Source organism: Pseudonaja textilis, chromosome 5 (genome assembly GCF_049901715.1).
Source record: "Pseudonaja textilis isolate UNSWEBS1 chromosome 5, rPseTex1.2, whole genome shotgun sequence".
NCBI lineage: Eukaryota > Metazoa > Chordata > Lepidosauria > Squamata > Elapidae > Pseudonaja > Pseudonaja textilis.
Window position 1 is genome coordinate 36336175 of NC_141994.1, and position 26534 is coordinate 36362708.

Consider the following 26534-nt stretch of genomic DNA (forward strand, 5'->3'; position numbering starts at 1 on the left):
ATGTAATTAAATTCCAAGTTTTATACCTGCAAAAGGATTAAATTTTCTGTGCTAGATTGTGTTCTTTTAAACGCACTTCCTAAATTGGATAAAATGTTATTGTAATAGACTGGATAAGAAAAGCTTCGACAGCAACAAGAGACATTTTTCTATTTCTACAGTAACAGCAATATGAAGATAAGTATTAATTTTGTATGGAGCTTGCACTGTCTGGGCATTAAGGGATTGAAAAGGACCTTTCTACTTCTAGTGATATGCTCCATAGGCAGCCTTTTTCACCTTTTCCCAGCAATATCCAAAGTATTTTAAAAACAGATCACAGTTTTGGATATTCTGGCTATAAAATCTGTGAGGGGCCCCTGAATTTGTTCCTTGACCTACAGCAATAAATACTCTTCCTTCCTACTGATGAGTTGTTTTAAAATGTACTTTTAAAGAAAATAAAAATACTTACTGGCATCATTTTCATCAGATATTTGGAAGTGGAACACAAGAGCAAACAATAGATACAAACTCAAGGTTAACCGCACCAAACTTGATTGCAGAAAATACAACTTCAGCAACAGAGTGGTCAATGTCTGGAATACTCTATCTGACTCTGTGGTTTCTTCCCCAAACCCCAAAAACTTTAACCTTAGACTGTCTACTATTGACCTCACCCCTTTCCTAAGAGGTCTGTAGGGAGCGTGCATAAGCGCACCAATGTGCCTACCGTCCCTGTCCTATTGTCTCTTTTATTTCTTTTATTTTTCTGATATGTATCCATGTATTCATAACTATGTTTTTACTTATACCTATTATCTTGTAAACAATTGACAAATAAAAAAATAAAATAAAAACTATGTTGCTCATACCTTCTCTAATATTACTTTGAATTGATCTGTGCTATTTAGCTTGTTTCTTTGAATTTTGTATCATTTATTCATTCAAAAGCTGCTTTAATATGTATTAAAGTTTTTATATGTTGCTATGAATTTCATTTTTTTTACTGGCAGCTTCATCTCTGATTTCACTTGAGTGTGCAGAAAGGCCAAACTACTTTCTTTATGTACACAATGAGAACAACATTTTCTTAGCACAGTGGGATGCAAGTTTGTCATTTCGTAGAAGAACGACTTTTATCCATCACCAAGGACTTTGGATCTCTAGTTACAATACATTTGAACTTCACAGCAAAAGAGGTTTCTTCCTTACACTTAGCACTTCAGCAGTGAAAATCTCAAAGTTTGATGGTACTGAAGAATTCAAAAGATTAAGTAGCTTCAGTATTGAGGGTGAGTTACACAACATGGTATATGGGAGATGCTATCAATAAACCCCCATACTGCAAAACCTATGATTTTTACCAACCATAGTTAGTTCTTACTTTGAATATATATATATATATAGTATTCAGTTTTGTTTGGGGTATTTTCCCACGTCATTATAGTTGCGCTTTTAAAGTTGTAGCAAAGTTTGAGCAGAATCTCATCTGCCATCATCAGGCTTCTGTATTGTGTTCGTCTGTGAGTCAGACTTTCACAGCCGTTTCAGTTTTAAATTTGGGGCTAGCCTACTGCTATGCCAGAATGGTTTTTTCTTCATCCTGATTGGTTGGGAGTCTTGGACTGTGTTTATTGGTCTTGGAGTTTGCTGTGTTCTGCTTGATTGGAGTTTCTAATATCTTCTGTCTGTTTTGTGGCTTTTTTTGTCTTGATTGGCTGGCAACATTTTTTCCCTTTTATTGGAGGCTTTTAGTGCAGCTTGGCTCCGAGTAAATGGATGGCTATTATTTATTAGGAAGCTAGGTTTATAGAGAAATGTATCATTTACAAGATGATTTTAAAATTTCTTAGAACTCCATGCAGCAATACCTTACAGGAGGATGTGTGAATGGAGATATGAACCTTGCACAAGTCCTTGTGTTAAAACATGCAATGATCCTGAAGGAACAGCATGCAAATTTCTTCCACCGTGAGTAAAAGGAATATAATATTTATTGTAACATTCAGTATTATTTTTTCACTTGAATTGTCTACAAATAATATTAAGTTGGCTTTTTTTACTGTTAGAACTTTTGTAGAGTAATAATTCTAAGTCACATTCAGGAATTTTGAATTCTGGATAATTTATATAGGCAAAAGAATTGCTTGCATATGTATTTTTCTTGAATCTTTTATTGTAGGGTTGAAGGATGCTTACCATTTTGTCCAAAAGCTATGATCCTAGATGAAGTCACACTTAAATGTGTTTATCCAGAAGATTGTAAGTGTCCTTTATTCATTATTCATTCATTCTTTTTTTTGGGGGGTAATTAGGAGAATCTCAGTGGGTTACAATTATAGCAAAAAATATTCCATCCAGAATACAATTGCATATTAATAAAAATATGCAGTACTCTAAATTAAATCATAGATAAAATAATTAACCAACCAAAAAACATTGAGGGATTTCAAGGAGCAGAGGTTTCATAGTATCGATGCCATTCCAGAAGTACAAGGCTCTATAACATTTGTCATTTCAGATTGCATCATTATTTGCTTATAATATGTTACTACTACTACTACTTCTAATAATAATAATAATAGGAAACATTTATGAAGCTTTTCTCTACTTTTATTTATCAAATTTAAACACTATCCATCAGACTCACAGAGCGCTTCTGAATCTATTCTCTAAGAGAGTAGGTATACTGTTCATGAAAATTAGCACTGATTTCTGCCTATAGCATTGGGATAGTGACACAATTCTCACTTTACATTTTTTTTTTTCAAAATCATATGAAGTAAGACTTTTTTCCCCACAGGTATTGCTGTGAAACCAGCAGAATCTTCATTTGGAACCAAACCAGTTATAACAAACCCTACAATGTTAAGTTCCCAGATAACAAATATATCAGAAACATTTTCTCAAATGCCAATTACATTGGTTATTGAAGAGACTGAGCCAACCTATGTTAACTTATATACCAAAATCACAACTGAACCAACAACTGCCAAAGATGCTTATTCAACAATTGTATCTCATTCAATCATGCATTTACCTGATTTGTCACCAAGTTCAGAATTATTATCTGAAGACAGCTACAAAACAACCACCCCACCTATGCTGTTTAGATCTCTGTCAACAACTTTCCCAACTACTTATGAAGCTCCAATAGTTACTGTAAAAACAATATCCTACAATAAAACTTATAATTTCTCTTCATCAAGTAATCCTGCACTTACTGCTCTACCATCAGTGACTGCTTTTCCTTTACTAACTAAGTCAACGACACTATTGGAAATTGCAGTTCCTTCTTCGGTGGTAGCTAGAACTCTTCCAACTTCCACAGTACTGACAGATTTACCTTTAACACAAACATTTGCTGTAACTTCTGGAATTAGTTCTTATCTGTCTACATTTACAACAACTATGTCTCCAATTCCCGAATCATCTACTAGTTTTACTTCATTTGTATCAAATCCTCTTCATAGTACTTCAGATTCAGAAACTATTCAATCAGATTTGAAATTGATAAATAAAACATTAACACCTATATCTGTATCATCACAAAAAGCACCTCTGACACCTTCTGAACATATTGCTTCCTTAACCACAAAACATTTTTCTGATGTAATTTGTAAAACAACTTCAGTTGTGACACAAAGTCCTTTTCCCATAAAATCATCTTTTAGTCTCCAACTAACCCATACAACATCAACATTAATGCCTCCTCCAATTACATCTCAAAGGCCCAAAGGTACTGGGGAAGTGACACTTATTTCAAAGAGCTTTCATTTAAGACCTTCTACAGTTTCTCTCCTAGCAGTTCTTCAGACTACCAAATCATCTGAGACAAGTTCAGTTTCAGCAGAAAGTAAACATGTGTTGCATGCAGATTCAACTCCAATTCCAACTGACTTTATAACTTTGTCAGAGTTTGCTGATACTAGGGTGCCAAGCAGTATTCCTATTAAGATTTCACAGGATGAAGCACAAATAACTTATGAACCATTTGGTTCATATCCAGAATCAGAAATTGCATCAATAGTTAAAAATGTTGATACTTTTACTACTTCATCTTCAAAAACCTCTTCTAAAATGTTGACAATAACAGCTTCTACTCCTCAGATTTCTGTTACAGCATCACATTCTGGAAATTTATCATCAGTTTCTATCACTTCTGCTGTAGCATCAACTAGCACTGATATAAAAATGCCTGCTATATCACTAAATGATGATTTGAGCTCAACAAACTCAACTTTAATTACAAATCTTTCCACTATACATACTATGTCTTCAGTTTCTTTAACTACTTTTGATGAATCAGCCATATATTTGGGAACAAGAAGGCCTTCTTTGACTTCTTCAACGGATAGCAGAACTTTATCATCCTTAACAGATGTCCAGTCTGTAGAACCAGCAATAGAATCAACTTTGACTCTGGGCAAACTTTGGAATGTTACATCAACTCCTCAAGATATTATTGAAAAGTACTCAACCAGCCCCTCAGTTTCTTCTGCTGGCACAATAGCTCCTCACAAAATTGCTGAAGTCACTGAATTTTCTCCTATACATTTTGATTTTCACACAACTACTACTTCAATCCCTGTTCCTGCTGTCTCCCAAGCATCCATTTATGTTCCAAATGTTTCTGTCTTTACACCTAAACCATGCAAAGACTGTCTACAAACCAAGCCCTTAGAAATGGATAAAGTTTCAGACTGGGTCAAAACAGAAATAATCCAGGCTTCAAAATTTCAAAATATAACAAGCACATTGTATGCCTTAAAAAGTAATAAAACCTCAGAGGAAAACATCACAAAGTATGCAAGGTCTGAAAAGCCATCTTTACTACCTGTTCAGTTAGCTGTGTCTTCTAGTCAAAGCAGCACAACTTCAGTAAAACCAGTTACTTCTTCTGAGGTGACAAATATAACATTTGATTGGTCTAGGATTCCATCAACAAAACCTTACTATGGTGTGAATAAACCAGAGGAAGTAAGTATCATCAGCTCACAGAATTTCACAATAACAGATTCATCTCAAGTCACTGCAAAACTTGTGGAAACCCAATCCACAGAGGCTGAAGTTGAAATGACAACAAAGAGTGATGAACACCCTTCATTTGGCACAATAATACATACACTTGTATCTGTGGCATCTTCAGAATGCATGGTAAGTATATTTTTGCTTTCTTTTTTGTTTTACTTTTTACTTCTATATTTTAAAAATATCAATAATACCTGTTTTATTGGAGAGATTTCCAGTTTTTCCAGCCTATTTATCCTTGTTTTTATTGTCATGTACCATCAGCTAGATGGTAATAATTTTTTAAAAAAGGGTGCATAGGATGAGGTGGATCTTTAAGAATGTTTTGAACTTTCTTAAGGCAGCGAGAGCTATAAAGCTCTTCCAAGGAGCAACTGGCTCTCAAGATGTGTGTGCATATTGGTTAATTTTAAAATGGTTCTGTGGTAAATACATCCTTTATTATTATCCCCTAATAGCACATTTACCTTATAACCATCATGACTAATAAAATTAGTGTTGTTAGATCATAGTTAACCATCACATGCCGACCAAAAGGATCATATCTGTGGTCATCCAAAAGATATAAACCTACATATATCTAAGGTTTTATGGTAAATATTTATAAAAACATTTAGACTGCAATAGTCAGGATTTCAGTAGGTACATAATCACATTTTTATACTTAAAAAGCCTGCTGATTTTGGTACACAAAATGTTTCATCATATGTCAATGTCTTAAATTTTTTTGCCCATCATGGAAAAGCCAAGATACCTTGATCCTATAGACAAATGTAGCCAGTATGTCTGCATTAACATGGAATGGATGCTGTACAATATTTCAAGGAACTGCTATAAGAATGTGAAAAAACCTGACTGTGGTTTTCGAGGGATGCCAGTTCAGATCAACAGCGACAACTGCTGTCCTGAATGGGAATGTCCTTGTAAGTCTTGAAATGGTTATATTAGATTATATATGAAACAGAGAATCCTAAACTTGCATTTTAAATATTACAGGAAAATTATGACAAGATCATCCTAGAACACCAATTTTATTTTTATTGATTAATTAAATTTTTATGCTCCTCATCTCATTGTTGAAACACCACAGGGCGGCATATGAATTCACACCCTGTTTTAACTGCTTGCATAATTTTTGTTTCTCATTTACTGAAATTTACTTTCTTCAGTATAGTCAGACAACTGGCTTGTTATATCCTCCCCCAACACAACATGTTTTTTATTAGCAGAGTAAGATATGAAAGTCTGAGTTGAAATAAAAAATTATCTGATAAGTGGCTGTATTTGCAAAGAATGACAAATCAGCTGTTTGATTTACCAGTGAACAAGCAGAATTCCAGTCTTTGCTGGTCTGATTACTTCTGCTGATTGCCATCAAATGTAATGTAGCTGTCAGACAATCCATTCTCTGTTGACTGTTTGTTGTGTCTGATGCATAGGTAATAACTTTACATTACTCTTACGTACCCTTTTTATCAGTACAATATTTTGCAAATTGATTTTAGTATATGGCCTATCGAAATCATACTTTTCTCTCTCTCCCTCCCTCCCTCCCTCTATCCCTCCATCCCTCCATCACTTTCCCTTCCTTTCTCTCTTTCTCCCTTCCCTCCCCCTCCCTCCCGCTTTCTTTCTCTCTCTCTCTCTCTCTCTCTCTTTCTTTCTTTCTCCCTTTCTTTTCTTTCTCTTTCTTTTTCCCTTTCTTTTCTTTCTCATTCTTTCTCCCTTCCCTCCTCCTTTCTTTCTCTTTCTTTCTTTCTTTCTTTCTTTCTTTCTTTCTTTCTTTCTTTCTTTCTTTCTTTCTTTCTTTCTTCTCTCTCTCTCTCTTTCTTTCTTTCTCCCTTTCTTTTCTTTCTCTTTCTTTCTCCCTTTCTTTTCTTTCTCTTTCTTTCTCCCTTCCCTCCTTTCTTTCTTTCTTTCTTTCTTTCTTTCTTTCTTTCTTTCTTTCTTTCTTTCTTTCTTTCTTTCTTTCTTTCTTTCTTTCTTTCTCTCCCTTTCTTCCTTTCTTCCTTGAAGGCCTCCCTGGAGCCTCCTGACAGCCAAAACGGGGCGCAAGGGTGTGTGCTACATCCCTGTGCCTCATTTCGGACCTAGAAATCCTCCCTGGACCCTCCTGACAGCCAAAATGTGGCATGGGGTGGCACCAGATGCCCCATGCCCTGTTTTGAGTCTAGAAAGCCTTGCTGGAGTCTCCTGACAGCCAAAATGGGGGGCAGGGGGTAGCACCAGACCCCCCCCCCCCCCGTGCCCTGTTTTGGGCCCAGAAAGCCTCCCTAGAGCTCTTGGCAGCCTCCCCATGTCCCGTTTTTTTCTTCTAAGAGGCTTCCCTACACTTATCTGGGAGTCAGAGGGGCCTCGTGGTGACTCCTGGGAGGGGTGGGGTGGGGTGGGCAGAGCCAGCTGGTGGTGGAACTACCAGTTCACTGAACTGGATATAAAATTAACATCTGTTTCATCTGAACCAGCATGAACTGGCTGAATCCCACCCCTGGATAGCAGTATAACTGTACAATTTCTTAAGCAATTTTTTATTATTTCTAAATTCAATGCAATTGTAATAGACTCAGTGTATAATTCCAGATTGAAAGAGGCTTGAAATCTTAATGAGATCTCATTAATTGTAATTTCTTCCTTAGGTCAGTGTTCTATTCTCTCTGAACTGAGTATCATTACATTTGATGGAAATAATGTAGCACTATATAAAGTAGCATCTTATATTTTAGTCAAATTACCCACAGAAATTATTGTGGCTCATATTGAAAAATGCCCAGCTAATCAGGTAGGAACCTTACATAGTATCTTGCAGAAATTAGCATTTCATATTTTAAACGCTAAAGATAGAAACAAAAAATTTACAATGCTTTGAAAATGTTTTGGGTTTCTATATTTGTAAACACATTTCCTAACATAAATATTAAAAAGTATGTTTCACTTATATATTATATCTGAAATATATTGTAAATGATTCTTGATAATTCCACATGAATAGAACTAATAATAGAAGTGTATTATTGAGCAAACTGACCTCGTAAGTTATAAATATTAACATCTAATACTACTCATATCTTCCCAAGAAAAATGTTTGAGTTTAATGGGGGTTAATGGGGGTTGTCAGATATTGAATTAGATTCAGAGCTTTTTAACTTTTTAACTGAAGATACAAATGTTCAGGACAAATCTGAAGGGTCTAATGCAAACATATATGAGAAGCAACTCTGAGAAGCAAGAGCCGAAGACAGAAGCGTGAAGATGATGAATGAGACTTCATCGAAACGTTGCCTAGATACTTCGAATCTTACGCGGGAGAAAACCCGAACAACCAAAGATCCATATATATATGTATATGTATATGTATTATATATATATATATGTATGTATGTATGTTAATAATTACTTTTATATATTACTATATATGTTAGTAATTACTCCAAGAAGCACAAAGCCAAAGACACAAGCCTGAAGACGACGAATGAGATTTCGTTGAAACATCGTCAAGATACTTCCAATTTTACGCGGGAGAAAACCCGAATAACAAAAGATACACACACACACACACACACACACACACACACACACACACACATGTTTTCTTAAGTTTTCGCGGGTACTACATGCATGGCATTCAGCTTTGTTCGGGTATTTTCCCACGTCATTGTAGTTGTGCTTTTAAAGTTGTAGCAATGTTTCGGCAGAATCTCATCTGCCATCATCAGGCTTCTGATCAGATGAACACTATACAGAAGCCTGATGATGGCAGATGAGATTCTGCGAAACGTTGCTACAACTTTAAAAGCACAACTACAATGATGTGGGAAAATACCCGAACAAAGCTGAATGCCATATATATATATGTGTGTGTGTGTGTGTGTGTGTGTGTGTGTGTGTGTGTGTGCGTATGTATATGTATATGTGTATGATATTCAGCTTTGTTCGGGTATTTTCCCACATCATTATAGTTGTGCTTTTAAAGTTGTAGCAACGTTTTGGTAAAATCTCATCTGCCATCAACAGGCTTCTGTATTGTGTTCATCTGTGAGTCAGATTTTCACAGCCGTTTCGGTTTTAAATTTGGTGCTGGCCTACTGCTATGCCAGAATGTTTTTTTCTTCATCCTGATTGGTTGGGAGTCTTGGTCTGTGTTTATTGGTCTCGGAGTTTGCAAACTCTGAGACCAATAAACAGCAAACTCCAAGACCAATAACAAAAACAAATCTGAATACCATACATGTAAGTACTCACAAAAACTTAAGAATATATATATGGTATTTAGGTTTCTTCGGGTATTTTCCCATGTCTTAATATTTGTGCTTTTATTATAGTGACGTTTTGGCAGAATCTCATCTGCCATCCTCAGGTTTGTGTATTGGCTTCTTTTTAATCTTGTGTGTCAGGCTTAACAGCAAGATACTACACAGGCATCACATCAAGACTGCCTTCAAAGTGGACAAAAAAATAGCAGCCATCCTAAGAAACCCCAAAGATAAAATTGACTTAGAAAACCAAGGCATATATGAAGTACCCTGAACATCATGTCCTGCCACATACATAGGACAAACCAACAGAAGGATAAATACCGGCCTTGAAGAACACAAGAATGCAATAAAAAAGCTAGAACACACTTCCAACATATGAAAGCACAGGTCATAGCATAGTGGCACCAAAACCCTAGCTACTATAAAAATACCCGGCTAGAGAATCATCAGAGAAGCCATAGAAATTGATAAAAGACCTAATAGTATGAATAGAAGAGATGACTCCACCAAACTATCAATCATCTGGAAGCCTGCACTCACAAACAAAAAAATCTCTATACCACAATCCGATACAAATAATCAGAGTTGGAAGGGACCTTGTAGGTCATCTAGTCCAATCCCCCACCCAAGCAGGAGACCCTACACCATTTCTGACAAATGGCAGTCCAATCTCTCCTTGAAAGTCTCAACTGATGGCGCTCCCACAACTTCTGAGGGCAAGGTGTTCCATTGGTTGATTGTTCTCACTGTGAGAAAGTTTCTCCTTGTTTCCAGGTTAAATCTCTCCTTGTTCAGTTTCCATCCATTATTCCTTGTCTGGCCTGCAGGTGCTTTAGAAAATAGCTTGACCCCTTCCTTCCTGTGGCAGCCCCTCAAATATTGGAAGACCGCTATCATGTCTCCCCTGGTCCTTCTCCTGACTAATCAAGCCCAGTTCCTGCAACCGTTCATTGTATATTTTAGCCTCCAGTCGCCTAATCATCCTGGTTGCTCTTCTCTGTACTTTTTCTAGGGTCTCAACATCTTTTTTATAATGTGGTGGCCAAAACTGGATGCAGTACTCTAGGTGTGGTCTTACTAAGGCTTTATAGGGTGGTATTAGTACTTTCCTTGATCTTGACTGTATCCCTCTGTTAATACAACTTAGGATTGCATTAGCTTTTTTGGCAGCTGCTGCACACTGCTGGCTCATATTTAGCTAGTTGTCCACTAAGACTCCAAGATCTCTCTCTCACAGTTACTGCTATTGAGCCTGGTTTCACCCAGTCTATATGTGTACTTTTGGTTTTTCTTGCCTAAGTGTAGGACTTTATTTTTCTCAAAATTGAATTTCATTTTATTAGATATGGCCCAGTGTTCTAGTCTGTCAAGATCCATCTGGATCTTGAGCCTATCTTCTTGGGTGTTAGCTATTCCTGCCAGCTTAGTATCACCTGCAAGTTTGGTAAATTCCCCTTCTATTCCCTCATCTAAGTCATTAATGAAGATATTGAAGAGTACTGGGCCTAAGACGGAACCTTGTTGCACCCCATGGCTTACTTTCCTCCAATCCAGGCAAGCATCTGGATGCAAACAACCCCCCCCACCGATACCTCCAGCCCAAACACGCCCCAGCCAGCTACCCAAATAAAACCTAGCTTCCTAATAAATAATTATCGGGCATTCACAAGAAACCAAGCTGCACTAAGAAACCCCAATGCACAAAACACAATGTTGCCAACCAATCAAGAACACAACAACTCAAAGACCAATAAAAAAAGACCTAGACACCCAGCCAATCAAGATGAGGAAAAAAACATTCAAATAAAGCAGAAAGCCAGCACCAAATTCAAACAAAAAACAGCTGCTAAGCCTGACACACAAGATTAAAAAGAAGCCAATACACAAGCCTGAGGATAGCAGATGAGATTCTGCCGAAACTTCGCTATAATAAAAGCACAAATATTAAGACGTAGGAAAATACCTGAAGAAACCTAAAAACCATACATACCTGTGAAAACATAAGAATATATCTATATCTATATCTATATCTATATCTATATCTATATCTATATCTATATCTCTATATCTATATCTATATCTCTATATCTATATCTATATCTATATATCTATATATCTATATCTATATCTATATCATCTATATCTATATCATCTATATCTATATATATATATATGGCATTCAGCTTCGTTCGGGTAGCCAGAAGCCTGATGATGGCAGATGAGATTCTGCCGAAACGTCACTACAACTTTAAAAGCACAACTACAATGACGTGGGAAAATACCCAAACAAAGCTGAATGCCATACATGTAAGTACCTGCGAAAACTTAAGAATATATATATATAATTTGTTTTCTTAAGTTTTCGCCATCATCAGGCGTCTCATGTGCCATCATCAGGCTTCTCCCAGAAGATAAGATTCTGCTGAAACATTGCTGCAATTTTAAAAGCACAACTATAATGATGTGGGAAAATACCCAAACAAAGCTGAATACCATATATATATGGTATATGTATATATGTATGCATGTATGTCTGATTACACATGAATGTACAATGGAGGACAGTTTGCAATATTATTTACCACAAAGCTGGAATAATATATTTATGTTACAATAAATCTGATTCATTTTTAAAATTATTTTTCAGAGTACAAATTCAATAAGAAAACTAGTGAGTATTTTTAAAGTACAATTGTTATTATATCAATCATTATTTAAGAATTAGTAATCTGCCAATTGTTTTAGTTTCAGGACAGTTTGTCCTTTCTTTTCAAGGTCCCATCCGGAAGTGCTTCTGGTCTTTGTTTTAAAAAACTTAATGTAACAGTATCACCATATGCAGTACTTATTAACCGCTTAGCAAGAAAGGTGAGTTAAGCTTTTGCTGGACTGTAGAATCCTCCTGCAAAACGTTTATTATGTAGACAATCCAATTCTTTGATAGGCATAAACTAACTGGCCTTAATAAATAAGAGGCTACTATTAATAGAAAGCCTTAACAACTGATTATCTTTGTATGTATGATATATCAACCATCTATATAAAGCAGATCTGAATTTTTACTTATTTAAGAATTACAGACCATTAAATATTAAACTAATTTACATTAAACTGCTTGGCTAAAAAGATGTGTTTTAATATATTTTCTAATTAAGCAAAGGAGCAGTCAAAGTACACTATGGAAGTACATTTTATAGTTTGGAAATGGTCCAAAGAGCAGGGTAAAGATTTAAAAATTATTTCTTTATTAAATTTTACACTGCCCATCTTGCCTAAATGACTAAGAACAAGTTCATAACAAAAAAGCAGTCCTTCAGATAATCATCCCCTAAAATGGTTAGGACTTTAATAGTTTATTCAATTTTCTTAATTTGTGTCCAGAAAGCAAACTGGCAATTGGTTTAAATTTTTTAGCCTCAGGTCTGAATAAATCTTATATAATATGTTATGAATATTAATCTAATTTGTCATGATTTTTTAAAAACTGTAATAATGCCTTTTCAAAAAATATTCCCAGTTCAACTTTACATCTTTAGTATTTACTTTAATAAAAAGAAAATCCATATATCTTCAAATTTGTTCTTCATATTTTGTTGATGTTGTTCTGGTGTTGGCTTTTGTGGCCTTAATCTCATTCAACTATTCTCAAAGTTGGTTTAATTTTGCAGAAAAAAATAATACAATCACAATAGGATTTATAGGAAAATGAGGAATCACTAAGGATACTTTCTGTCAGAGTGTTTGCAGCGTGACTACTATTGTCAGACAACCCAGGAGCAAAACACAGGACATGAGGCTTTGTCTTTTACTGGTGGTTTATATACAAGACTGCTATATACATACATACAACTGTTAGGCACATACCAGGTAATCAATCAATCTTCAACTCTACCCAGAGAACTACAATGGAGATAGAACACGAAGAGAGAGAGGCACCCTTTCATGGCCTCCCTTATATAGACAGCTTCTTAAAGTGGCAATAGCCCTGCTGACTCATCCTCACTGCATTTACAGCAGCCTTACAGCAGCTGGTCAGCTGTTAAATCTTCATTAGGTTAACACAGGGGTCTTCAAACTTGACAGCTTTAAGACTTGTGAACTTCAACTCCCAGAGTTCCTCCTCCAGTCATGTTAGCTCAGGAATTCTGGGAGTTGAAGTCCAGAAGTCTTAAACTTGCCAAGTTTGAAGACCGTTGCCTTAACACTTTTCATTTATATTCCTCAACCCAAAACGATGCTTCCTTATCTTTTGTGATTATAATGTTGCATTCATAAGAGATGCTAAAGAAAACAAGACCTGCTCTTTGTGGTTTGTGTTCAAGACATAGTTATGGTTTATCAGATACATGTCAATAGTCTAGGTAGCTTTGGGGTAGAATTAAGTAGCTACATATTTTGTAGTTAATACATAGCTCAAAGCCCTTACCATACTTGCTAAAAATAATTCATTTTTGAAAATATAACTTAGGAAAAAGTGTATTGTCAGATTTAAATATTGTGAAATTGTTTGGAGATTTGAGAAAATTCTTCTCTGAACAGTTTTCAAAAGCATAGCTTGGGAATGATTCTTTTAATTCCTGCAATTTTTATGGATTATTTCAGGTAATTGTGAATTCTATAATCCAACCTTTGCCTTTCTCGCAAGATGGCATATGTATTCAGGACACTGGAGCTATGTATGTAATCAACACACCAGCTGGAATCAGTATTAAATGGGCTCATGTTACAGGCATTATGGACATCCAATATGGCTTTAACTCGAACGTATCTACAAAGACAGAAGGGCTCTGTGGTAAGAATAGACATAATAATATATTTTGTTATCCTGACTTTAAACTTTTAAATTTTTAGACCTAAATTTGCTCACTAATGTCTTCTTTTCTAAAATCTTATACTTCTCTCATCTCAATTCCTTCCATGGCTGCCATTTAGTTTAGGTAAAATTATCACAGTAAATTGTTCTAACTTACTTGGGGGAAAGAAGAAACGTTTACTTTTTAATTAGGTGAAAGCCACAGGAACTTTCAAAGTCAGCTTTCACCAATTGTGCCAATATGACATATCCAATAAATTGTTCTTTGAGGAACTTGACTGCCTCAGAGTTCTGTTTTCTATGGGTGCATTACTTGGAACGGTGACAACACTCTGGTTCTTTTTTAAAAGTAAAAGATAGGCAGATGGATGCAGGAAATCAAAAAATGCATTCTTAAACTGATTATATCTTATTTTAATAGTTTTTTTTAGTTTTTAACAAACGGATGAGAAGGTTTAAATTTGTTTTTCTCTCTTAGAAATGTAAGGCTGCTTCAATCATTTCATATATTTTAAGTATATGTTTATTTTAAGGTGTCTGCAATGGTGATCCTTCTGATGACTTGAAAATGAAAAATAGGACAATAATTACAAATATGGAAGAAGTTGAAATGTTTATCAAAAGTTGGGAAATTGAGAAATCTTTTGATGTAACAACAAGAAGACCCATTAGAAATTGCACAGAGGATAATTGTACATATTGTATGGAACTCTTACAGAAGTGGGTTTTTGCACCTTGTCACAAAAAAGTGAGTGCAAAGTTATTATAAGTACACAATAGGGGAGGAAAGCTTGTGGTGCCAAAAGATCAAACTCAAATTTGAGTAGGCTATGGTAGAATTGTAATATATAGGCAGACATGGCGGGAAGGTGGAATTTTTTACTGTTTCTCAAACGATTGAAAATGCCTCTGACTCAACAGTCTTTAGGCTAAATCTCCACATTCTAAATGAGACCCTTGAAAACCACCACTTAGCAAATTTCATCTTCCTATCTGGCTCCAGAATGAGTGCAATTGATTAAATAACTGTCTCCCTAATTTTTTGCAGCAGAATTTGAAAATGCAGAAAATGCTGTAAGAAGGAAGTGAAATTAAACTTCCTTTTTCTACCGATAAACCAGGTTTCATATGCAAAAATGAGTCACTGGGCCTTAAATAAATTTGAATGAATAATAAATGAATAAAAATCATTTGGGGAATTATTTATTTCTTGATATAGGAATTGTATTAATATTTCAGCAACTTTTATTAAACAGCTACCATGTTTCCCCCGCAAAAAGACCTGGTCTTATTTTTTTCCCCTCCGAAAAGGTATTAGGGATCATTTTTGGGAGATGTCTTGTTTTGTTTTCACATATAGGAGTCAGCAAGCATGGGGGCTGATGGGACTGGGAGTGCTGCTACTGTCAGCTTTGCTCTCTCTGATCCACCATCTGCTTGCCTACGGCTGCAATGAGCCAAGTTCTCAGCATGCCCCAACCTCTGCCAGCCCTGCCTGCTGGTCCTCTGCTGCTAGTTCACCTCTCAGTTGCTGTCTAAAGATCGTATGCCTCCCCCCACCCCACCCCCCGTGCCTCTGCCAGTGCCACTACTGTGAGGCGAGGCAAGTGATGGAGAAGAGGTGGCACCATGCTGCTGCCCCTGTACTCTCAGCCCCCACACATTCAACTTTGTCCTCAAGCTCCATTGCACACTCCGCAAGCAAAGACAAACAGTAGGATGGATCACATGCTTTTCTTCTGCCTCTGCTTTCTCCTGCTGCTTGGAGGGACTGGGCTGTGTGGGCTGCAGCTGCTTCTGGACAGCATCGGCCCCCACGCACCTGCTTGCTGCCTCCTGTGCTGGCCACGCCCACTCCATTAATGACACTCTGAACTAGGGATTATTTTGGGAGTAGGTCTTATATTGTCAGCAGCATGAAAAATCATGCTAGGGCTTATTTTTGGTGTAGATATTATTTTCAGGAAAACACAGTATATTGATTGTGCTTTGAGTTGTATAAAATATGAATTAAAAATATGTTAATATGAAACTATGGATTGTTTTTCTCAATTTTTCCAGATTACTGATTTATCAAATATATTTGATCTAGGTCTCACCACAAGATTTTTGTGAAAAAATGTGGGTTAACAATACCTATTTTGAAAATTATGAATGTGATGCACTTTCTGCATATGTAGCACTATGTAACAAGCATAATATCTGCATTAAGTGGAGGACACCAGATTACTGTTGTAAGTTTAATGCCCACATTCCTGATCATTTCATTTTTACTTGGCTTGTGCATTTTAGTTTGCTAGAAATTAATGATACACAGAAGGCTAGATTTAGAAAGGAGCCACTCAGATTTACATTTTGCTTAGAATTCCACTCAATAATATTCTATATGTTAATAAAGATAGTTATTAACTAAATGCTAATACAGGTAGTCCTCAATTTATTATCTTAATTGAGCCCAGAATTACCATCGTGCTATGGCAGTCTTTAAGCAGGCTACTTGCATGACTCTTCCTGATTTTACAATCTTTTTTTGCAGGAGTTTTTTTTAAAAAAATATAATATCTGCAATGGGCATATTTTGCTGGAAACAGAAATAAACATTGGTTTTCTGTCATTTTTTAAAATAAATTGCAGTCACATGACTTCAGAATACTGAAAATGGGTATAAACATGGGCCAGTGCCCAAAACACTTAATTGTTTTCTAATTTTAGGGTCTATTAGTTGTATTATTTAATGTTTATCCTTTGATGACAAGGAAACAATTTACAAATTGTACAGACTAAACCTGGTCATTTAGAACTATGATTCACAAGAAATGTTTCCTCTTGCCACCTTCTTTCTTCCCTTTTCTAATGAACATTAAGGAAATCTCAGCCATATTAATTTTCTTCCACATGTAGGGCTTGCTTGTCCTGATGGGAAAGAATATCACCCTTGTGTGCAGCCCTGTGATGCAAAAACGTGCCTAAATAAATGGTTTTATGAGGAATCATCATGTTCCTATTTAAGAGAAGACTGTGTTTGCAAAAAGGGGACTATTCTTCATAGAACAGACTCTGACCTTTGCATTCCAGAAGAAAAATGTGGTGAGTAAGCCTATTAATAATATGCTAGCATAGTTTCAGATGCAAGTGTTCTTGCTTTCTGGTGGGACAGAGGCATGATTTTTTATCTTTTTTTTATCCAAATAATATAAAATTAATTAACTGTCCAATATAGCTCCAAAATTTATATTCCCTAACGGTTACAGCTAGGAAGCTGATATTTTACTGCAGAGATTTTACTGTAAAAGTAATCATAACTTCATATATCCCATTAAACTAATAGTGATTATTCTCATTTAAATCTGGAATTATACTTTCCAACTGTTTTGGAATTTGAAAGAGCTTTATGAATGTTATGAAATGTCAGTTTGCTGGTAAAAATCCTTCAGAATATGTTAATTTCAAAATGATGAATTATAATTTCTGAGGCTTAAGGTAAAACAAAATAAAAAAAGGAATCCAATATGATTATTTTATTGACAATAAAAGTTCTGGCAGGGCTTCGGTGGCGGCAGGAATCTGCGATCATGCACAGTTTCTGCTTGCTGCTGGAGTGCCCTGATCCAGCCGGATTCGGGGCTATAGTTACCCTGTAGAGGTAACTGAAGATAGGGGAGATTTGGCAGGGGTTGGGAGAATTGCAACTCCCCTCCTCAGCTGGCTTAACTCCCTTTTCCGAAAGCGATGGAGCGGCGGTCAGAAATGGCCGCCACAAAGAAGCACTCATCCGGAAAAGAATGTGCAGGAGGAAGCTGAGAAGTGAAAGTTTTGGCTGACCGGGATAACAAGCAATATTCAAAATACCCTGGAATTTAAATTTTATCAAAGATACGTTGCTCCCAAAGAAGATATGGAAGCAGCGAACGAAAGTGAAAAGGGAAAGTTTTTTTTTTTCTCTTTCTCACTCTCCTTCCTTATGGTGACAGCAGATGAATGAGAAATTGGAAAAACCCGCTTTGGCATCAGCAGGTAATTAAACTGGAAAATTAAAGCCAAGGGGACAATAAAGATTTCTGAACATTGAAAAAAAAATTTTTTTTGCTGTAAGTGGGAAGGGAGAAGAAAAGAATTAAGATTAAGATTTTGCTGGAGGAGGCTGCTTGGAATTTAAAAGACTAGAGCTAAATTGTAACAAGACTTCTAAAAGATACATTTTAATTGGAACTTTGTAACTGAATTGACCCAGGAAGAGAAAGTATAAAAAGAAGAAAGTGTTAAATGAAACAGTCTGTGTGTATTTGGATTGCTTGGTGACTTTGGGACTCTTGGAAATTATTATTTGAAAGATTAAAAACATTTGGGTTGTTTAAAAAATTTTCTGCAATGGCATTACTTGTCAATGAACTGAAAATGGAATTTAAAAAGTATAAAGAAGAGGAACAAGAAGGAAAGGGCTCTTTTGGCTCCGTTTTTCGTTTCTTAGAAATGGCGATTGCTACTTATGGGAAACTACAAGAACAAGAAGATTGGGATGAAGAAGAAGCCATCTTTAATGAACAAGCAACTTTAGCTGGGGAAGAAAGGGGAAAGGGGGGGGGGGAAGAGAATGGAGAATTTAAGACAATAAAAGTTCTTATATCACTTGCAGTATTGAATTAAGCCAGGCCTGTATTTTAACGTTAAGATAGGTAATCATTCTGGATCTGTATATATAATTGCAGTCATATGAGCCTGAGGTCAAAACTATATACAAGAGGCATTAATTAATTGCAAGAGTGAAAATTTCTTAGGTGCAAATAACAAATTCTTGTAATATTTCCTTTCTCTCCTTAAAAATGTCAGCATTTATTTTGCTCCAGTTTCTTACAAACATCAGCAGTTATTTAACTTTCAGCTGCTGGTGACAGATATAGTTTATAGTCTTATATCATAATGTAAACAAGATGAATGTCATTTTTAAAAAATTGTTTTTTTACTTTTTTTAATAGCCTGTTCAGATAACGAAGGGCATCCTCACTCTATTGGGGAGATTTGGATTGGCTACAATAAAGGATGCTGCATGTATAAGTGCATGGAAAATGGGAGCATTATTGATACAGAGCCTGAATGTGATAAGCAGCCACCTCCAATATGTGATAGAGAGGCTGAAGTGATTGTCAGTGTAATTGAAGAACAAACTTGCTGTCCAAAAAATATCTGTGGTATGTAATATTTATGACGGGCGTGATATTCAGTTGATAGGAAAGAATCTGTGTGTGGTATAGAGAAATCTAAAATATTTGGCACAATTATTTATTTGTCTACACCCCTTTATTTTTACAAATAGCTATTTTCCCCATAACAACAACCCTGTGAGGTAGGTTCGGCTGAGAGAGTGGTTTACCTAAAGTTACCCAGGTAGCTAGTGGTACTTGAACTTACAGTCACCCATTTTCAAACTTGGTACCTTAATCACTAGACCAAATTGGCTCATAGCTAATGCATAGTGAGAAAATGATCTGTCATTGTAAAAGTCAACATTTAAGTTTAAAACATCTATTCACCATGTTTCATTTCTGTGATCTAATATGAGCACAGCCCATGAAAAATCTTCCTCTTTTGAATTATGGTAGAAATATCCATTTCATCATTTGTTGATTAAAGTCAAAATGGCAAATATGAATTGAAACACATTTTTGTTAACACCTTCTCATGGAAAAGTGGGAGATGGCATTCAGGCTTATACACATGTTTAATTATGGAAAATTAGAAGGTCAATTAAGACATGAGCATTCCAAAACCACTCTGTAAGTTGAGAAAGGAATTTTGCAAACATTTTCAATTCTCTTTTAGAAGTAAAAAACACACACCACCCAACATTAGGTAGAATACCAGAGATACCCAAATGACAATCTAGTTGTATGCTGAGCTAATTCCAGTGACATAAATTATTCTCTATATAATTTCAAGGTTCTCTGTTTTTAGTTTAATGCGTACATTAAAATAATGCTATATTAATATAAGAAGCCAAATAGCTTTAGATATGAGTTTTTATGTTAGCACAAATTGTTCTTTGCTTTTAATATACTCTATATATTTAATATAACATTAAGTTATTTTAATATCAACAATCTTAAAATGCTTTCTTTGGAAAAAAAAAAGTTAGTTCATATTCACATCATCTTGTTTATTAATCAGAACTTCTGAAATTCCCCTTTGAGTTCAGCACTGGCTTCTTTCAAAACATACCTACGAATCACAAAATCAATTTCTCCATCTATCCATCCATCCATCCATCCATCCTTCCATGGTCCACCCACCATTTATCTTCCTATATGCTAGACAATAAACATTTTCCATGAAAAGGTTAGGTAGAGATATATTGATTTGATTCAGAACTCTGTTTTTTTGTTTTAGAGTGCAACATGACTCTATGTACCCCTATTATCCCGATATGCAAAAGTACTGAGAAGCTAACACTCAGATATACTCCTTTCTCCTGTTGTCCTCAATACCAGTGTGGTAAGTGATAGGATGAAGAATTTATTTATTTATTTATTTATTTATTTATTTATTTATTTTTGTCAATTGCTGACAAGATAATAGGTATAAGTAAAAACATAGTTATGGATATATACAAGAAAAATAAAAAATAAAAATAAAAGAAACAATAGGACAGGGACAGTAGGCACATTGGTGCGCTTATGCACGCCCTCTACTGACCTCTTAGGAAAGGAGTGAGGTCAATAGTAGAAAGTCTAAGGTTAAAGGTTTTGGGGAAGAAACCACAGAGTCAGGTAGAGTATTCCAGACATTGACCACTCTGTTGCTGAAGTCGTATTTCCTGCAATCAAGTTTGGTGCGATTAACCTTGAGTTTGTATCTATTGTTTGCTCTTGTGTTGTTATGGTTGAAGCTGAAGTAATCATTGACAGGTAGGACATTGCAATGTATGATTTTATATGCTATATTTAGATCAGACAGAAGGCGGCGTAGTTCTAGGTATAGAATTTCAAGTTTGGTGGCATAAGGTATTCTACAATGAGTAGAGGAGTGGAGAACTCTTCTTGTGAAATATTTCTGGACTTTCTCAACTGTGTTAATATCAGATATGTAATGTGGGTTCCAGACTGATGAGCTGTATTCAAGTATTTGTCTAGCAAATGTTTTGTATGCTCTAGTTATTAGTGTAATATTACCAGAGAAAAAGCTACGTAAGGTTAGGTTAACAACTCTTAACGCCCTTTTGGCTATGTAGTTACAGTGGGCTCTAGCACTTAGGTCATTAGAGATGAGTACTCCAAGATCTTTGACAGAGTTTGGATCATCAATAAGGTGACTATTCAGACTATTTATTTAGAGGTGAATAACTTCTAAACTCTTAAAACAGCAAGTCATTGGTTATATTTCACTAGATAGCCTGCTTTGTTTTGTTTTGTTTTGTTTAATTCAGAATGTGATATATCAGCATGTCCCAATGTTACTCGTCCAGAATGCCGAGAAGATCAGTTTATTGTGGAAGTGAAATTGGATGACACGTGCTGTTTCTCCCATTTGTGTGGTAAGCTTTATTTATCATTATCACTATTATAATGTCTTCTTGTATTATATTGGTGAATATAATGTAATTTAGCTGCTATGGATATTCTTGTGTATTGTATCATATATAACATGATCTTTATGTTTCTCTTGAAGTTTGTGAATCTTGCATTGAACCTATTCCAGAATGCAATGAAGAAGAACTTCTTGCAGTAGATCTTAGTACTGCACATTATTGTTGTCCTCATTATCACTGTGGTAAGTTTTGTGTTGGATTACATATCTTGGAATGATTATTACTTCTTTTATTGGGATTTTTCTTTGTATTCAGTCATAAGCTTATACTTATGCTTTTAATAAATACAGTACAGTATAAACACATTTATACTGTAATAAATACAGTATAAATGCAGCTGCCATAAAGTAGAGTCAATTATTATCTTATTGCTAAGATAATTGCTATTCTAAAAATTCAGGAAAATAATCAGGCAAAAATGTATTTAGCTATGTACAGCTATTCAAAATCTAAGCATGTATAATCTAAATGAGTTGTTCCTTAACTTAAGGGTTGCCTATGGCAGAAAGAACAAAAATAACAGTCAGCCATACATATTTGTAGTTTCACTTTAGATTTTTTAAATTTAATGTTGATATCTAAACATCTAGACTTTACCTGGTGCCTGCCTTAGCCATTCAATGGGAAAAATCTGATACCAAAAAAGTGATGAAAAGTTATGTATTTACATGTATTTACTTGGAGTGATGCTTTGGGATTCTGTTTTACAAGCAACTATTTTCTATACTATAGATTTGAGTCATCATGAGTAAGGTTGTCTCCTTTATCTAACAGTTTGTGATATGAAATGTGTTCTGCTACTGAAACCACAAAATTATTGTTGATTACTTGAACCTAAAATTATTATTCATTTCTAAACCATTAATTTAAGGTGGAAGGTAGAAATAATAATATAATACAAATAGTAGAATACTAGAAATAATAATATAATAGAGAAAATTTTTATATGTTTACTTTCTAGTGATATTGTGGCAATAATCTTTTCAAGACATAATTTCTCTTTCTCTAGTATGTGAAGAGAATCTGTGTCCTACACCTCTTACGAATTGCTCTGCTGATATGAAACTGATGAAAAAAAGCATACCTGGACAGTGTTGCCCAGACTGGAATTGTGGTATCTATAATTTGCATTTTTTCTAACTATATAAATGAATGAAATACAACTTCTGTTCCCATTGATGTGGTTATAGTGAACCCTTCTCTCTTATTTTCTCCAGAATGTGATTGTGAGAATGGTACTGTACCAAGCTGTAAGTTGGTAAGAAAAGTTTACTTTTAAAATTGTTTTGGAATTCTTATTTTTCTTTCATTTTAAATGTTTCTATGCTACCCTGTCCTACACTGACAGCAATTATAAGTTTGCAAATCATGTAAAATGAATAAAATTATGTCAGTGTATCGAACAAAAGTATCTTGACAGAACTGAGATATACTGTGCAGTAAATTCTGATAAAATCACAACTAATGATAGATGTAGGTCAGTGGTGGCTAACCTTTTTGGTCTCCTTTGCCAAAAATTGTGTGCACTCTTGCACTTGTGCGCTTGCATGCCAGCACCCAGAAGGCAATGCGCGTGCCCCCCCACATCCCCTGCGTATGCACGCTCAGTCCCCCCACACCGCCCCATTATCTGCATTGCACCTCACAGATTATTTTTTGGCTGGTCTGAGGCCTTTTTCAGCCTCCCAGAGGCTGTAATACTGGAAGTGATGAAACGGGCCTATTATTTGTCCTGCAAAGCCTGCATAGGCTTTTTTCAAGCCTCTGGGAGGCTGAAAAACCAGCCAAAAAGTCAGCTGTGAGGCACGTACATGTGCAGTGACTCAAGTTTGCCTGAGGCTCATGTGCCAGCACAAATGGCTCTGTGTGCCAACTGTGGCATGCGTGCCATATGTTCGCCATCACAGATATAGGTAGAAGAATTTTGGTAAACACACTTGTTAAAATAAGCTTTCAGAAATCGTTCTGTAATCAATCCATGTCAAAGCAATGTTAAAAAGACAATGCCTGTAAAGAAAGCTGAGATTGAACGTAGAAAGTGAGAGGAATAGGGGCCAAATATGAATAATGACAAATACATACATAGACAATAGATTAGGTGACAGATAGATGATAGATAGATAGATAGATAGATAGATAGATAGATGATAGATGATAGATAGACAGATAGATAGGTGATAGTGTGTGGCATAGTATGCTATAGTATACTGTTACTAATTCATTTATAGTAATAACACAATGTTTGTCTATTATATTCTTCTACTTTTATATCAGAGCATAGCAATTTATGATAGAAATTTATTTGTATCTGTGTTATTCAAGTTATAGTTTTCTTTTTTGACTTTTGACAATTATCTAAATAAATTCATAAAGTTTTCTTGTCAGTATTTTCAGAAATGGCTTGTCTTTGTTTTCTTCTTAGGGAAGTAATTGACCCTAAGTTACCTCATTAACTTTGTGTCTAAGGCAGGACCAAAAGCAATTTCTTCATTTTAGTTCAACACCTTAACCAATACAGCAGATTGGTTATTAATCATATTAATACCAATATGAAAAGCAATGAAGATGTGACTTGATAGATATTTGCTGTAGTTTTTATAAGTTGTAATTATGTTCTTAGCTATTGTGCTTGTTGGACAAATCTAAACCTTAGACCAGAGGTCTCCAAACTTGGCCACTTTAAGACTTGTGGTCTTCAACTCCTAGAATTCTGGGAGTTGAAGTCCACAAGTCTTAAAGTGGCCATGTTTGGGGGCCCCTGCCTTAGACAATAAATATAAATACTGTCCTAAAATGGCAACATTTGTTACATTTATAGAGAATTATTGTACTAAGGCATTCTACTATCCATATTGCCCAATATTTAGTATCTAGACACAATATGCCTTTCTGCCGCATATAATAGAATGCCTTGGGGCAATCTAACACCTACAAAAAACATTCACAGCATTGATCAATCAACCAGTTGGTCTTAAAAACAGCTATACAGTTGTGATACACATACAAAATGGTTACACATTCATGGTTGCCATCCTCAATTTTTTTACTACCATTTTTTTACTACCCTGCAGTTATACATGTTTAGTTGCCTTCCCTGAATATGCTGCTGTATCAAGATTGAAAAGTAACAGCAGCTCCCATTTGACTTTCTCATTTCTGGTGAATATCAATGTATTTTGGGTTTTGTAGAAAAAAACTAACAAATGCAATAATAACAAGGAGGAGATGGACCTAGTGCTCTTAATATGGGCATGTGGCCTAATGGTTCCTCCAAACTTACATTCAAACGTGTAACAATATTTTGCTGCAAAAATGCATTTAATAATTTTTAAGTTCACTTTCTTACAAATGAAAGTACCTTATAAATGAATGTATGCGATTGAACAATGTATCATTGAAATATTTCATAGGGTGAAGTTTGGAAAATAAGTGCTAATGCTTCTACTACATGTGGATGTCCACATTACATTTGTGGTATGTACATATGTGTATGTGTGTGTGTGCGTGTGCAGGCATGCATGCCTATGAGCATTCTTTTCAATAACTTTTTTAAATATTGAGTTTTCAGTAATATAGTTGTTAAGACAAGTTCTATATACTTTATGTGCTTACAATTTTCAGTAATCTTCTAGTTTAAAATAAGAAAGGGAGAGATTCTGTTAGAATAGAAATATTCACATGAACTAGCATTCTGCTTCCCGTACTTAGTTGTATTAAATTTATTAAGGGAACAATAATACATAGATAGCTAAATATATTTTGTTATTTATGTTCTATTAAGACCTAAGCTATGTATTAAATATTATTAAATTCCATTTATCCTAAAATATCAGGGCAGTATGCAAGGAAAAGAAAAAAATACAAATACAACTGGCAGTGATCAATTCCATAGCTGGAATGCTGACAACAACAATACTAGCCAAGGTCACTCTAACACTAAGTTCTAAGCATCAACCATTGAACTTTGCAAATAAATCACAGTTCATCATCAAACGTTTCTTATTGTATGTGAAAAAAAAATGATACTAAATAGTACTCTTGTTTTGCATACTCTGTTTCCTTCCTTCCTTCCTTCCTTCCTTCCTTCCTTCCTTCCTTCCTTCCTTCCTTCCTTCCTTCCTTCCTTCCTTCCTTCCTTCCTCCTGCCCTCTCTCCCTAGAAAAAGAAAATGTCTGTATATTCCAAGAAGTCACTGTACTGAACCCGGGTCAGACATTGATTCAATATTTGGATGGAGAACTTTGTTATATGGCAAAGTGTTCACAAGAAAGAGACCTTAACACAGGATTCCACACTATAAATCTGGCAGTAGTTAATTGTTCCCAAAAATGTGAAGCAGTAAGTAAAAATATGCAGATAAAATCATTTCTGGACATAATTAATATTAATAATTAATTTAAAATCTATTTAAAATGGTGAGCAATATCTTAACCTGTGTTCAAAATAAATGAATTTATTATTTAGGGAAATATAAAATAAGAAGTCAGATTCAATGATTTCCTTATTCCAATAAATGTCTCCACATCAAAACCAGTTTTGCATCCAAAGTCAATGATTAAAGCAAAATCTATTTCCCAGGAATGGAGAAATTTGTAATTAATTTGTAACCAATAGGTATTTTAAAACAGATGCAGGTGAAATATATGAATTATGTGCTTATGTATGCAGTGATCCTGTTATTTTTCCAGAGAAGAAATATAATTTATTTCTTTTACATTTATTTCTCAGAGTTTCTCAATCCATGGTATTTCTGTATGTCTTATTTTCCTAGCCTTCTTTTATCATTATGGTTTTGGCTTTTGTATGGTAGGCAAAACTGCACACTCTGGACTCACTGCATGAACTTTTAAAGCAGCCCCTTATCTCTTTTTGTGGT

General features: G+C 35.2%; 1 protein-coding gene across 1 annotated transcript in view; it reads left to right on the forward strand.

Annotated features, from left to right (window-relative positions):
- OTOGL (otogelin like) overlaps positions 1-26534 on the forward strand; it is an 87276-nt gene that overhangs the window by 48829 nt on the left and 11913 nt on the right. Inside the window, exons 30-49 of the mRNA XM_026697905.2 lie at positions 996-1274; positions 1836-1953; positions 2165-2244; positions 2786-5139; positions 5759-5936; positions 7650-7792; positions 11914-11937; positions 12042-12134; positions 13869-14058; positions 14613-14827; positions 16172-16313; positions 16981-17166; positions 19053-19265; positions 20461-20565; positions 21497-21604; positions 21739-21840; positions 22668-22772; positions 22876-22916; positions 25069-25132; positions 25818-25996. Of these exons, the coding sequence (XP_026553690.2) occupies positions 996-1274; positions 1836-1953; positions 2165-2244; positions 2786-5139; positions 5759-5936; positions 7650-7792; positions 11914-11937; positions 12042-12134; positions 13869-14058; positions 14613-14827; positions 16172-16313; positions 16981-17166; positions 19053-19265; positions 20461-20565; positions 21497-21604; positions 21739-21840; positions 22668-22772; positions 22876-22916; positions 25069-25132; positions 25818-25996 (4919 nt within the window). The remainder of the gene's footprint in view (positions 1-995; positions 1275-1835; positions 1954-2164; positions 2245-2785; positions 5140-5758; positions 5937-7649; positions 7793-11913; positions 11938-12041; positions 12135-13868; positions 14059-14612; positions 14828-16171; positions 16314-16980; positions 17167-19052; positions 19266-20460; positions 20566-21496; positions 21605-21738; positions 21841-22667; positions 22773-22875; positions 22917-25068; positions 25133-25817; positions 25997-26534) is intronic.